General features: G+C 56.5%; 1 protein-coding gene across 11 annotated transcripts in view; it reads left to right on the forward strand.

Annotated features, from left to right (window-relative positions):
• The first annotated feature begins 7751 nt into the window (after window positions 1-7751).
• The window catches only part of CSNK1E (casein kinase 1 epsilon), a 30048-nt gene continuing 25242 nt past the window's right edge, over window positions 7752-12557 (forward strand). For 4 of the 11 annotated variants that reach the window (XM_070371581.1, XM_070371583.1, XM_070371582.1 and 1 more), the window contains exons 1-2: window positions 7759-8029; window positions 11504-11588. In XM_070371581.1, coding sequence (XP_070227682.1) covers window positions 11513-11588 — 76 coding nt within the window. In that variant the 5' untranslated portion in view covers window positions 7759-8029; window positions 11504-11512. Of the gene's footprint in view, window positions 8030-8195; window positions 8375-8420; window positions 8453-11503; window positions 11589-12557 lie in introns of those variants that run through there. The other 7 variants (XM_070371586.1, XM_070371585.1, XM_070371578.1 and 4 more) reach the window with 6 other exon arrangements.

Raw genomic sequence — 12557 nt, forward strand, 5'->3', positions numbered from 1 at the left:
TCTCCAGCTCCCAGGATTGTAGAATTCAACCAGGTTCAATCACGAGCGCCTAGTGCGGCCACGGGCATGTTGTGTATCCAATAAATGTCAGTTTGCTAGTTCAACTCCTCCCTCTCCTTTTCACCTATGTGTAAAACGTGAAGCTGCTCTGAGCTAACAGTGGATAAATCCCCTATTTAGCTGTTTTGGTTTGGAGACCCTGCTGACCTCCACCTTCTCCCCAGAGGGAGATTTGACTGGGTGCCATTTGACTGGTCTGCTCCCCAACCCCCAAATATCTGAGGTTCCTTCCATAGGGCATTCACCTGGGCTGTTCTTTTTTAGCTTCTGTCTCGTCGCCACCCTCAAATCCTATCCACTTTCAAGTCCCACCTCCCCCCACCCTCACCAATGGCAACTCCTGAGTCACTGAAAGGGCTGGGGCTCAGTGTGCTTAGAAGGAGACTCAGGGACTTGTCTGGATGCTCTATGTGTGCAGCACCTCACTTGAAGTTAAGAAAACCCAGAACTTCTCCTAGTACATCTCATAGAACGCCCCAGTGGAGGGCCAGGGGACGGCTGGCCACCATTTGGTGCCTCTGCCGACTGCAGGCCACGTGGATATGTCTGGCATTGTTAGTCCATCTTTTTTCTTTGGTACACCTAGCCTCCCCCCAGCGGATTTTCAACTCCTGGTGAGCAGAGTCCGGTGAGCATCTCTCAGGCCCTGAGAGAAGTTGGCATCAGGAAATGTTTGTGGACAGACATGTGACACAGTGAAGACATGATGAGTCGCAGCAACTATGCTGAGTTGAGAAGTGCTGTGGGAATTGGGATTATTAGCCATGGCAATCATCGTAATTCCCGTGGCCTGGCTAATGAGTGGTTGTGTATCCTGGGGACGGGATTCCTTGGATTCCCCGAGGATGGAAGGCGCGAGTTTTGGAGAGAGTCAACAGCAGTGTGAACAAGGGAGGTTGTGCCTTGTTCACAGGGGCCAGGTGAGCCCAGAGGGGCGGCCAGGGGACAGGCTGAGTTGTTGGAAGGAAGTGGATGAGGGTGGGGCTAGAGGCAGGGTGATGTGGTCCTTTGGTGATGCTGGGGTATTTTTAGTGCTCACTCTGCCTTTGGGACACGTGGCAGACATTCCTAACTCCTCTGGGAGTCGATTTCCCTTAAGAAGACAGCAGCATAGGAAATGCTGAGAGGGTGTGCCCTTGCCGAAGGGCGGGCTAGAGCCCACCACAAGAAGGCAGGGAGAGGGTGAGGAGAGACCACAGGCCTGTCCCTGAGGGGAGGCTGTGAGGCCACATCTGGCCCAGGGATGGAAAGTGCCCGGCCCCGCCTCCACCCCCACGACCACACACCCGGGCAGAGTTCGCTCATTGCACAAGTATTTATGGACACCCAATACCAACTAAGGGCCCACTGGAGCAGCCTGTTACAGGAGGGGTCCTTTCTCTAGGAGATTATGTTCACGAGCATTAAAAATAAACAAGCTTATGTGTTCAGCCTCCAGCAAGTTCCGTAAAGACAAGAAAGTCAGGGTGATCCAGCAAACCAGGGTGGCCTGCTTTAGATTGTGTGATCAGGGAAGGCCTCTGTGAGGAGGTGACTTTTGAGTTGGGTGTTGAATCATGAGTAGGAGGCAGTCACTGAAGACCTGGGTGGGGGAGATCATTGTAGGCAGAAGGAGCGGGAGGGTGAGGGGCCCTGAGGTGTGACAAAAAGGAAAGACAAGGAGGAGAGGGTTTCAGGGTGAGACCTGAAAGGCAAATTGGGGCCAGATCGTGGCAGGCCTGGGAGAGGACGTGGATTTCACGCGGCTAGAAGGAGCTGTGATGTATTTTCAGTAGCAGAGGGACACAACTTCAGCATTAACAGACCAGTGTAGGGTCCAAGTAATTCAAGCCAGGTTCAGAACACAGTTGGGAGGCAGAGCTGACAGGAAGTGCACGTGTTTTGAATATGGGGGTGGTGATGGGAAGAGAACCCTTTCCCACTGGGCCCAGATGTGTGTGACCTCAGGTATTTCTTAACAGAGTGCCCGGATGTGGAGTGTGTAGGCCATTCCCACCCGGTCCAGCCTTGAGTTTACGGACAGGAAGACTGAAGAAAGAGCCTTACAGGTCTCCTTGTCCAGCCCTCTGGAGGGGGGCTGTGAATTCTCCAAGGTCCCACTGAAGTTCAGGCCTCCTGGCCCCGGTCCAGGCCTCTTGCTGCCCTGCCCTGCTGCCTCTTGGCTGAAGCTGGCAGAGGAGGGAGGAATCACTGCCGGAATGACCTGACTAGTCATGACGATGTGGTGAGGTCACCCAGAAGAAGCGTGGAAAAGCAGTGGAACCTGGAGAGGGCAGGCTAGGGCAGGGCATCACTGTAGCAGCAGCCGGGGCAGGGGGGGGTGGGGCGGGCGGGGTGAGAGGGACGTCCTGGAAGGGTCTGGGGCAAAGGGCCAGGGTGAATGGAATAAGGCAGCATTTTTAGGCTAGCATGCAGGACAACCTCTGAGAGCAGAGCCTACGTGGGCCACTGACCCTCGGGGGTCTTGGGAAAGACACTAGTAGGAGGACCCCAGATGAACTTCTCCTAGAAGCAAGAACACAGATGTAGACAGAGTGGGCAGGGCCAGTGGCTCACCTGGGCCCAGCTAGGCTTGCATCCTTCCAGCCCACCCACCCCAAAGAGATTGGTGGAGGCCCCTCTAGGGGGAGGTAAGGTAAGGAAAGAAGAAGGGATCCAGGACAGGCCTGTTTGCTCCCTAACTGCTCCTCAGAGCAATCAATAGCATCAGCATCTTCCTCTTATTCTGGACTTTTTCTGCACTAAGGTGTTTCTGTGCATGCCCATCTGTATTATCTCCACTTTACAAATGAGACTCAGAGAGTTAAAGGAATCTTCCTAGGGTCACACAATTCAAAAGTATCAAAGTCAGGTTTTTAACCACTGTGGGCTACTGTCTCAGACTCCCTCTGTGACCTTGAGCAAGACTCCCTGAGCCCCAGGCTCTCTGCCTGTGAAATGATGGAGTTGGAGTAAATGAGCCCCATGAGGCCCCCTGTCTCTCCACTGGGTCCCAGAATTGATTCTCGGGTAGAGGGGCTTAGTGGTCTGATGGAGGGGGCCAGGGTCCTGTCCCGGAGCTGTGTTCTCCACCAGCCTGGGCAAGGTGATTAAGAGCATAGGCTCTGCCAGGCCACTATCTCTGCGGAGGATACACGTGAAGATTGAATGCAGGTAACAGGGCTCAGGGAGGGCCTGGCACACAGTAGGTGCTCAGTAAGTGATAGCTCTTAGTGTATTCTCAGAGCTAGTGAAGGCCGCCCTTTCACAATCCAACCATTCACTCCTTCAGCACGTATTTGTTAAATCCCTCCTGTGTTTCTGAAGGATATTAGTCTTGATCCTGGTGACCTAGTGATGCCCCCAGAGAGCTTTAACTCCCTGCCTTCTGATATTCCAGTGGGGGAGGCGGACCAAAAAAAAAAAAGCCACATCAAATAAATACCATGTAGAATAAGGTAGATAGTGATAAATTCCAGGACTCGCTGGGAAAGACCCTGATCCTAGGAAAGATTGAGGGCAGGAGGAGAAGGGGGCGACAGAGGATGAGATGGTTGGATGGCATCACCAACTCGATGGACATGAGTTTGAGCGAGCTCTGGGAGATGGTGAAGGACAGGGAAGCCTGGTGTACTGCAGTCCATGGGATCGCAAAGAGTCAGATACGTCTTAGTGACTGGACAACAAAGTGCCAGGAAACAAAACAAAGCAGAAAAGGAGAGGGAGAGGGAGGCAGTGTCTGGAGGAGGGTGGGGGGTGGGGGGTGGATCTTATATCAGGACTGGAAGGCCTCCCTGTGAAAGGGACTTGAAGGTCCTGACCTGAGCGAGGGAGGCTAATCCCTGCGGGAAACACGTCCTTGGCAGCTGGAGAGCCAGGCCTGAGATCCTGAGGCTTTGGGACAGCCTTGTGGGACAGATTGTGTAGGGTCATTTTTTTTTTAATGGTTCTTTTTTTTTTTTTAATTCCTTTTTTAAAAACAATTTTATTTATTTATTGTTGGATGTGCTGGGTCTTCCTTGCTGCGTGGGCTTTCCTCTAGTTGCAGAGAGTGAGGGTTACTCTCTAGCTGTGGTGGTGTGTGGGCTTCTCATTGCAGTGACTTCTCTTGCAGAGCACAGGGACACCTGGGCTTCAGTAGTTGCGGCTCCCCGGCTCTAGAGCACGGGCTCAAAAGTTGTGGTGCACAGGCTTAGTTGCTCTGCGGCATGTGGAATCTTCCCAGATCAGGGATCAAACTGTGTCTCCTTCATTGGTAGGTGTATTCGTTACCACTGAGCCACCAGGGAAGCCCCCATAATTCACTTTTTCAATATTTTCTTGGCCATGCAGCACAGCATGTGGGATTTCAGTTCCCTGACCAGGGATCAAACCCTCATCCCTTGCATTGCAAGCTCTTAAGTCTTAACCACTGGACCACCAGGGAAGTCCTATGTAGGGTCATTTTAAGGATCCTCCCTGCTGCGTGGTAAATCTACAGTGACCTCCCCCTGCCCCAAGATTCAGGTTGCAGGTGCCTTGGGGGTGATACTGAAATCTTTCTTCTCATCACTGGGCACCACAAGCTTCCCAGCCCAGTGCTCTGGGTTACCAGAAAAAGTTCAAGCTCTCAGGAATGGCTGCCCCTGACCCAGTACAGAGGAGCTGAAACCCAGAGCTGGACTCAGTGATTAGCTCCTCACTGACACCTACTGTCCCAGGCCTGATTGCATCTTCTCGGAGGGTGGGTTGGTGAGGGAAGGGGAGGGAGGGGGGCTAGGGGAACTCCAGCCTGACACACCCTTGGGCTTTAAAGTTGGGAGACAAGTCCTGGGAGGAACCATTGAGAATCCAGTCTGGAACCCAGCCTCAGGCCCAAAGGCTGCTAGACAGAACTCCCTTTGAATCACCTTTGAATCACCTCCCCACCTTGGCTGGGTTTTTCGGCCCCTCAGTTTTCTTCTGAGAGCTGAGAGGCAAAGTCCTTTAAAAGGACTCATGGGTGGTGTCAGAGGGGAGAAGGAAGGAGGAGAACTTGGGCCCACAGAACAGCTAATTGGAAGGGGGTGTGGGGAGCATTCTTCCGAGGAAGAGACTGGGTGGGGACTGGGGGGAGAGGCTGGGGACAGGCCTTGAGGCAAGGAGTGGGTCTGAAGACTGGTTACCAGGATCAACAGTGGTGTGTGTGTGTGGAGGGGGGTCAGTTACAGGTTTTGGAATGGGAGGGGACATGTGACAAGACTGGGAGGGGAAGCTGGGACATCTGACTGTTAATGTGTGTGTGTGTGTGTTAGTTGCTCAGTCATGTCCGACTCTTGGCAACCCCATGGACTGTAGCCCGCCAGGCTCCTCCGTCCATGGTATTCTCAGGCAAGAATACTGGAATGGGTTGCCATTTACTTCTCCAGGGGATCTTCCCGACCCAGGGATCAAACCTGTGTCTCCTGCATTACAGGCGGATGCCTTACCGTCTGAGCTACTAGAGAAGTCCCTAGTTAATGTGTACCTGGAGGCAAAGGTGAGGAGCCTCAGATTTCTCCCTGAACCAAGGAAAGGACAGAGGAGGATTCCATCTCCTCTACTGAGGATTGAGAGGGCTAAATGAGATAGTAGGTGCTGGTGGGGGGTGGGGGATTATCAGTCCCTTCTTGGAGAAAGAGGGCTGGGAAACAGGGCCATGTAGGAAGCATGGGATGGTTGGCTGGGATGGAGAGTACAGTGGTGTATCCACCCTGCTTAGTAGTGCCATGGGAGGCCCTCTGCCTGGGGACCCAGGCCTGGCACCTTGTCTTACTCAGGAGAACCTGCAGTCACAGGCAGGGTTGGCCTCCCTGGGCTCTAGAAGCAGGATTCAGGGTTGATGAGATTGGGTTGGAAAGAGATGACAACGGAAGGGCCTTGGTAGCCAAGCCTGGTGGGTGGCTTCTACAGGTCACATTGGGGGCCTCCAGGAGATGAGGGAGTCATCAAAATGGGCAAAACAAAGCTGACCTGAGGAAACCAGGGCCCTTGAGCTGTGACCAAAGGGCCCAGAGTGGCAGTTCTCCCAGTACTTCAAGAGAAGTAGGGAATACAGACCTGTCATCTAAAATCTTTCCTTTTTTAAAAAATTTATCCACTTATTTAGCTGTGCCAGGTCTTGGTTGCTGTGTGTGGGAGCTTTCATTGCAGCATGTGGGATCTAGTTCCCCAACCAGGGATTGAACCTGTGCCCTCTGCATTGGGAACATGGAGTCTTAACCACTGGACCACCAGGCAAGTCCCAGATCTTTCCATTTTAAAACTCTGGGAATCAGTTAACAAAGCAAAAGAAATAACAACAAAAAGCACCACGCAGGCCAGGCAAAGCCTACCACTTTTGACTGGTGACCCTCTCCTCTGGCAACAGTGGCACTGAGGGCAGGTCCCCAGTTGAATGTCCCAGACCTCTCCTGGAAGACTTGTCCTCGCTCTCCTGCTCTTGGAAGCGAGACTGTGATAGACTCAGTTTCCCAGGGCCCGATGGGAGAACAGAGACATATTGGGCTGTGTGGCCCTGGGCCAACCCCTTGCCCTCTCTGGACTGCGGTTTCCTGGGCTCTGAAAGAAACCAGTCTGTGGGGCTCCTGCCAGTTTGGAGACTGTGTGACTAAGTTCTCAGGCTTGAAGGAAGATGCGATTATTATTGACGTGACTCTTCCCGCCAACCATGCTTCTGGGATTGGATGCGGTGCACTCTAGCACTTTGCGTGTCCACAGCCAGAGTTGTGTGCATGAATGGTTGTGTGTCATAATTTGGAGCTTTGCATGGTACAGTGTAAATATCATTGTGTTAATAACTCTGCCCTGGAACCTTTCATCCCCTGCTCTGGAAGCCAGTAGGAAGCCTTAATTAATTCTTGGTGGCCTTGGGAGGGGTGCAGGTGAGGAAACCTAAGCCCAGAGCTGGGAGGCAACTTGGCTAAATGTGCAACACTTGGGGGACCCTGACTCAAGTGTTGGTTCCGGGTCAGGGAAGGCAGGAACCAACCCGTGCCAGGCCATTCCTGTGTGGGGTCCAGTCATTAAACGTGTGAGGACGGGATTGGGTTTGAGGTCAGCTCTGTGCCCACGAGTTTGAGCTGTGGGAAGAGGAAGAAGGCAGAAGAGAAAGGTCACTTGAGTTTTTCTATGGAGGGGAGAAAGCAGCACAGCCTTGGCTACCTCTCTGGACCTTTTGTCAATGTCCCTCCATCTCTTGCTATCTTGTCAAAAAGTTGGCCCCTGAGTCAACCTGGCCTGCGTGCTCAGCAGCACTCAGAGCCCCGAGGCGGAGTAAGCCCTCAACTCTCTAAACAATCTCCTTTTGCAGTAACTCACATAAACACCGGCCTTCGGAGGGGCCCACTGCTAGGGTGTGAGAGGAGACAGAACCCGGCAGAGGAGAGAGGACGGTCTGGGGCTAGAAGACCCCAGCTTTTGGGGCGCCTCCTCCTCCCCACCACCACCCAGGTTTTTCCACCTGTGCCCCCCACTGGATCAGTGGTGTTCGTGTCTGTGTGCGCTTCCCGGCCCCACACGGAAGACCCGGTTCCTTGGAAGGCGCTCCTCGCGAGGCTGGTGGGGGGAACCGTGTTTCCCGGCTGCGGGCCCCCAGCGTCCCCGGGATCGGGGGGTGGGGGGGCGCGGGCCCTTTAAATCCTCGGGGCGGCGGCGGCGGCGGGTCGGGGATGACATCAGCGGGCGGGCCCGGGGCTCAATGGGAGCCGGCGGGCGCGCGCCGTGCGGGAGCGCGCGAGCCGGCGGCGGGGGCGGTCGGGCAGAAGGGCCCGGAGGAGGGAGGTGGCGGCGGCGGCGGCGTTGAGAGCCAGATCCTGAACCCGGCCGGGGCGAGCGGAGCGGGGCGCGGCGGCGCGGCGGCGGCGGCGGCTGGGCCGGGAGAGGCTGGCGCGGCGGGCGGCTCTGCAAATCCTCCGGCATCCGCCCCGGCGGGCCGCCCCCGCCTGCGGCAGCCCCCCGAGCAGCGGCCCGGCACCGGCGCCTTCCCGGCGGGGTAAATATTGGGGGGCCGCGGGCCGGCGGAGGGGCGCAAACCTGGGGGGAAACGGGGCTCCCTCCGCCTCTTTGTTTTTGCGCGAGAGGGAGGGGGGGAGAGGGCGGACACACACGCGTTCGCACTCGGCTATGGGGGGGCTGCCCGGGCGCCGCCCGCTCGGCCCGGCGAGGACAAAGGCGCGGCTGGGGACGAGAAGGAGAGGAGGGTGACTATTTTGCAGGCTTGCCCAGGGGAGCCCCCCACCCCAAGTCCGGCTCGCCTCTGTCTCCCCAGCTGGACCCTTCAAGGCCCCGGCCGGCCGAGGCGGCCACCCGTGGCTGCGATTTGAGGACGCTGACGGAGGTGGGGGGGTCCGGGACTGGGGTGCCGGGGACACCCGATTCTGTTGATTCGGGATTCTCAGCCAAACCCTTGGCTTCGGTAGGCTTCACTAGCCCATTAGCAGCGCCCCCCACCCCTCCGCTCCTGGCTTGAGTGCTCCAGACCTGGGGGTCAGCAGGGCTGCTCCTGCGTGTTGGATGGGGTCGCTTTGGGGCCCTGGGGTGATGGGGTGTGTGGTCACCCAGCCACCGACTCTTGTTTTCCTTTGTGGAGAGAAAGAAAGGGGTGGGGGTTATTTATCAGATCGGATTCTCCCATTTCTGCCTGTGAGAAATCCATGTTTTGCAAGTCCCTGCGGAAGAGAAAACTATGTTTGTGCCCGGGTGTCTTTAGAGAGCAGATTCCCAAGCTCTTCACACCCAAACTCAAAGTGGGGTGAGCCCCCTCCCCAACTTTTTCTCTTAGTTTTCTTGCATATATTCTTGGAGTAGCCTTCTTTGGGGAGAAGGATTTGGGGACAGGGCCAGGGGATCCCCAGTGTCTTAAGTTGCACCCGTTCAATAAATGCCTGTGTCTTGGGGCTCCTTTGGCTGGCTGGCTGGGATGTCCCTCCAATTTTTATTTTAATGATCCAGGGAGGGAGGTGGGCAGGGAGTAAGAAGACTGCCCATGTGCCATTCAGCTTGGTAGTTTGTCTCATTTTTCTTAACCAGTTGAAACTCTGGAATCTTTACGTCCGCCTTTTTTATCCCCTTCATTTCTTCCAGCGCCACCCCCCCTTCCTCCCCCCAAAAAGAAGCAGCAAAGAACTGGAAAGCCTCTCCCATTCCCGCCTCAAGTCTTTCTGCTCTCTGGGAGGCTTTTGAGGGGGACAGGGCTGGGACACTCTAGGCTCTCCTTGAGGCCTTGGCCCCTGGAGTGTAGGAGCAACACTGGCTGGTCTGGGTGGTAGCACAGAGCTGGGTGGGGGGTGGGTTGCCTGCAGGGCTAGTGGTTTGCACCCTCTCTTCTCCCCTTTTCTGCCGACAGCCGGGTGAGTGGGGAGGGGCTGGGGGGGTCATGTGCGGTGTATTTATGTAAGACACCCAGACGGGAGGGCACGGGTATTTATATAACCCGGCGTGGGTATTTATGTAATATAGGATGCGGGTGTATTTATGTTCCTTTCCGAACCTGCGGCTTGCCCGGCTGCCATGTGTGGTCTCTGAATTGGCGTTGGCGGAAAACGGACTTGGGGGTTGGCGGTGTTTGTGTGTGTACACACCCGCGTCCCCCCACCCCACCCCATCCCCCCCCCCCCCCCCACAGCGGGGCTCCCGGTACATGTCTGCGTTTCTTTCTTCCTTTGAAGTGTCCACACAGGACGGTGTGTGTGTGAGGTGTGTGGCGGGTGAGTTTCCCACAAATGTGGAGTGGGTTCTCCTGGCCGCCCTGGCACCTCCACTGAGACTGGCCGGGGCGTGTGGGCAGAGGCCCTTGGTGGAGAGCCCGGAGTTTGGCCGGCGCGGGGTGGAGGCTCCTTCCTTGTGACCACTGCTGAAGGGCTAGCAGCGGCTCCCTGGGAACTGGCACTGGGGTGGACGTCTCTCCTGGGCAGGAGCTGTCGGCTCCTCGCCTCCACCCCGGGGGGGGCAGAGAGTGACCACGACCTTGTGGCAGAAAGCTCTCCTCCCACCTCCCCTCCCAGGTGGGTCTGGCTTTCTGGGTAGTCCTTAGTGTGGGGAAGGGGCTGAGACTTTGCCGTTTTTCCCCCTTCCTGTGCGGCCTCCTGGCCCTGGCATGAGCTGGTGGGTGGGAGGCCGCCAGGTAGGGCAGCAGGAGCCCTGTCTGGGCCTTAGGGTAGGAGACCTGCTGCTGGAGGGGAGGTGGGCAGGCTGCGTGACCTCCCTGGGCTTGAGTTCTCTGTCTGCAGAGAGCATCCCGCCTTCCTAGTTGTCTACACTGGCTGTCTTGTAGACACTCTGTGATTTTAGCCGACCCCCACACAACCTTCTCCTTATTTCATAGGCCCCCCCAGAGCAAGACCTCATCTCCCAGCCTTGGAGTTTCCTCCTCTGCTGGCCAGAACCTCGAGAGTGCCCAGACCTTTGCCCCAGGCCAGAGCAGAGGGGTCCCTCCCAGGGTGGTCCCTGCTGTTCAGAGAGCTTGGGAAAGCTTGGACACCCAGCGTGGAGCGCAACAGGGAGGGAAGTGCTCAGATAGGCACTCCCCCCAGACTCCTCCCACCCCACAGAAGCAGACGGGCGGCTCAAAACTTGGCTTTGGTCCCCTTGGTTGCTCTGCAGGGCTCTCTTAGGAGACCCTCCTCGTCTTGAAGAAAGCCAGCCCCAAACTCTCTGTCTATCCATAGAAGGCCGTGCAGAGTCCTGTTGCGGTTCTTGGTGTTGGCGAGGTTGAGAGAGGGAGAAGGCCAGAAGCTGGATGTTCAGGGGGCCCCTTTCTGGCCTTCCCCCTGAGTTAGGGCAACCTCTCTTTGTGGGGCTCAGTGCACACTTGCAGAGTCTACCTCTGGGAAGACCTGTCCAGGCTGTGGAGACCTGGCCTTCAGTTCTTGGTGCTGGAAGCCTGGGGTGGGAATGGGGTCACCGGGACCCCATCATTTCCACGTCCTAAGGGGGCTGAGGAACTCCTTTGGGGACCCTCCATTCACTCTGTCCTCCTGTCCCTGGAGGTTGGAATTAGCAGGTGGTTGCCATGGCAGCAGCCCCAAGGTGATCAGCTTCTGCATCTGCCCTCCCCATCACCCCCTCTGTCCTTGATTTTCCTTTCAGGGTCTTTGCCCATTGTGACTAGCCTGCCCTGAGAGACTCCTATTGGAGGGTCCCCAAATGCATGTCCCCTGAGGAACTGCTTGCTTTGCTCTTTCCTCCTGCCCCCTGTCTCCAACCCCCTTCTTCTGCCTGGCGACACTGACACCTGTTCTGATAGCCTCACCACCCGTGGAAGCTGTTGGGCTACCTGACACATGGTTGCCCTCAGGCAAAGTGAGGCCAAATCCCTTCCAGGCCAGCCGGATGGAGATCCCAGTGTCCCGAGTTTTTTCTTGTGGCTTTGTCAGACCTTTTTGGTGGTGGAGGGGTGGGGTCTGGGGGCTCACCCCCTTCCCAGCTCCCCTCCTCTCTGACCCTGTGTTTCTGCTTCCCTCTGCAGGAGTGAACCATGGAGCTACGTGTGGGGAATAAGTACCGCCTGGGCCGGAAGATCGGGAGCGGGTCCTTCGGAGACATCTACCTAGGTGAGTGTTTCTGGCTCCAGCTCAGTGGATCTGGAGCCCCTGGGACAGCGCTGGGGACTCGGAGGAAAGATGCCAAGATTTCACGCTCTGAAGCTAGAACCTGACTCTGGTACCGTGTTTTGATCGTTTTGTCCCAGAACCATCCCAGGTGGGGAGGAAGCCGCAGGCTGGGGGTGAGGCAGGCCGAGGGACTCCTCCTCAGTCAGGGCAGGAGGGTGGGCGGCTGGGATGTCAGTGCTGCCATTGGGTTGTAGGAGGTATTTTTAACTCTTGGTTTCTAGCTGCAGATGACCTGGGTTTCCATCTGGGCGTGGGAAAGCCCAGGCTGGGTTAGCACCCCTGTCTTGTCTCCTGGGAAAAAGGATGCTGGTGGACAGAAGTGGCCTGGGCCGCTGTTGCTTCCCCCGTTTGGCCTGCCCCGCCAGACGGCCGCCTGGAATTCAGCCCAGGAAGACTTTGGAATGATGCAGCCTCCCCACTAACCATGGGGGCGGGGGCGGGGCGGCGGCGGTGGTCTTAACTTTTTAGAATCTCTCTCCCCGGATGTGCTTCCTGTTGAAAGGCTGAGCATGGTCTCGTGTTGTTGATTGAGTAAATCACTGACATCTCATCCCTGTCCTTGACCCTGGAGAATGCCACTTTCTCAGCGGCCCTGGATCGGGGAGGGGGGCGAAATCAGGAGGCGCGACCCTTCCTTGGCAGTTGTTGGTCCAGAGAGAGAGACTGTGTTGGTCGATCGGGAGTGGGAGTTGTTAGAGTGAGGTAGCAGCCCCTGGGGTTTCTCCCCATTGCTGTCCCTGTGCTCTTGCCAGCATCTGTGCTTCAGTTTCCCTCCTGGAAAAAGAGTCGTTGGTCAGTTCTGTCCTGAGCGGAGGAAGCTGACAGGTCAGTGTGCCGGGCTTGTTGCTTCAGACCTCAGAGGGTTTCTCTTACCCAGTGGTCTGGGTCCCTGCCCTCTTGGGGTATGAG

Source organism: Bos mutus, chromosome 5 (genome assembly GCF_027580195.1).
Source record: "Bos mutus isolate GX-2022 chromosome 5, NWIPB_WYAK_1.1, whole genome shotgun sequence".
NCBI classification, from domain to species: Eukaryota; Metazoa; Chordata; class Mammalia; order Artiodactyla; family Bovidae; genus Bos; species Bos mutus.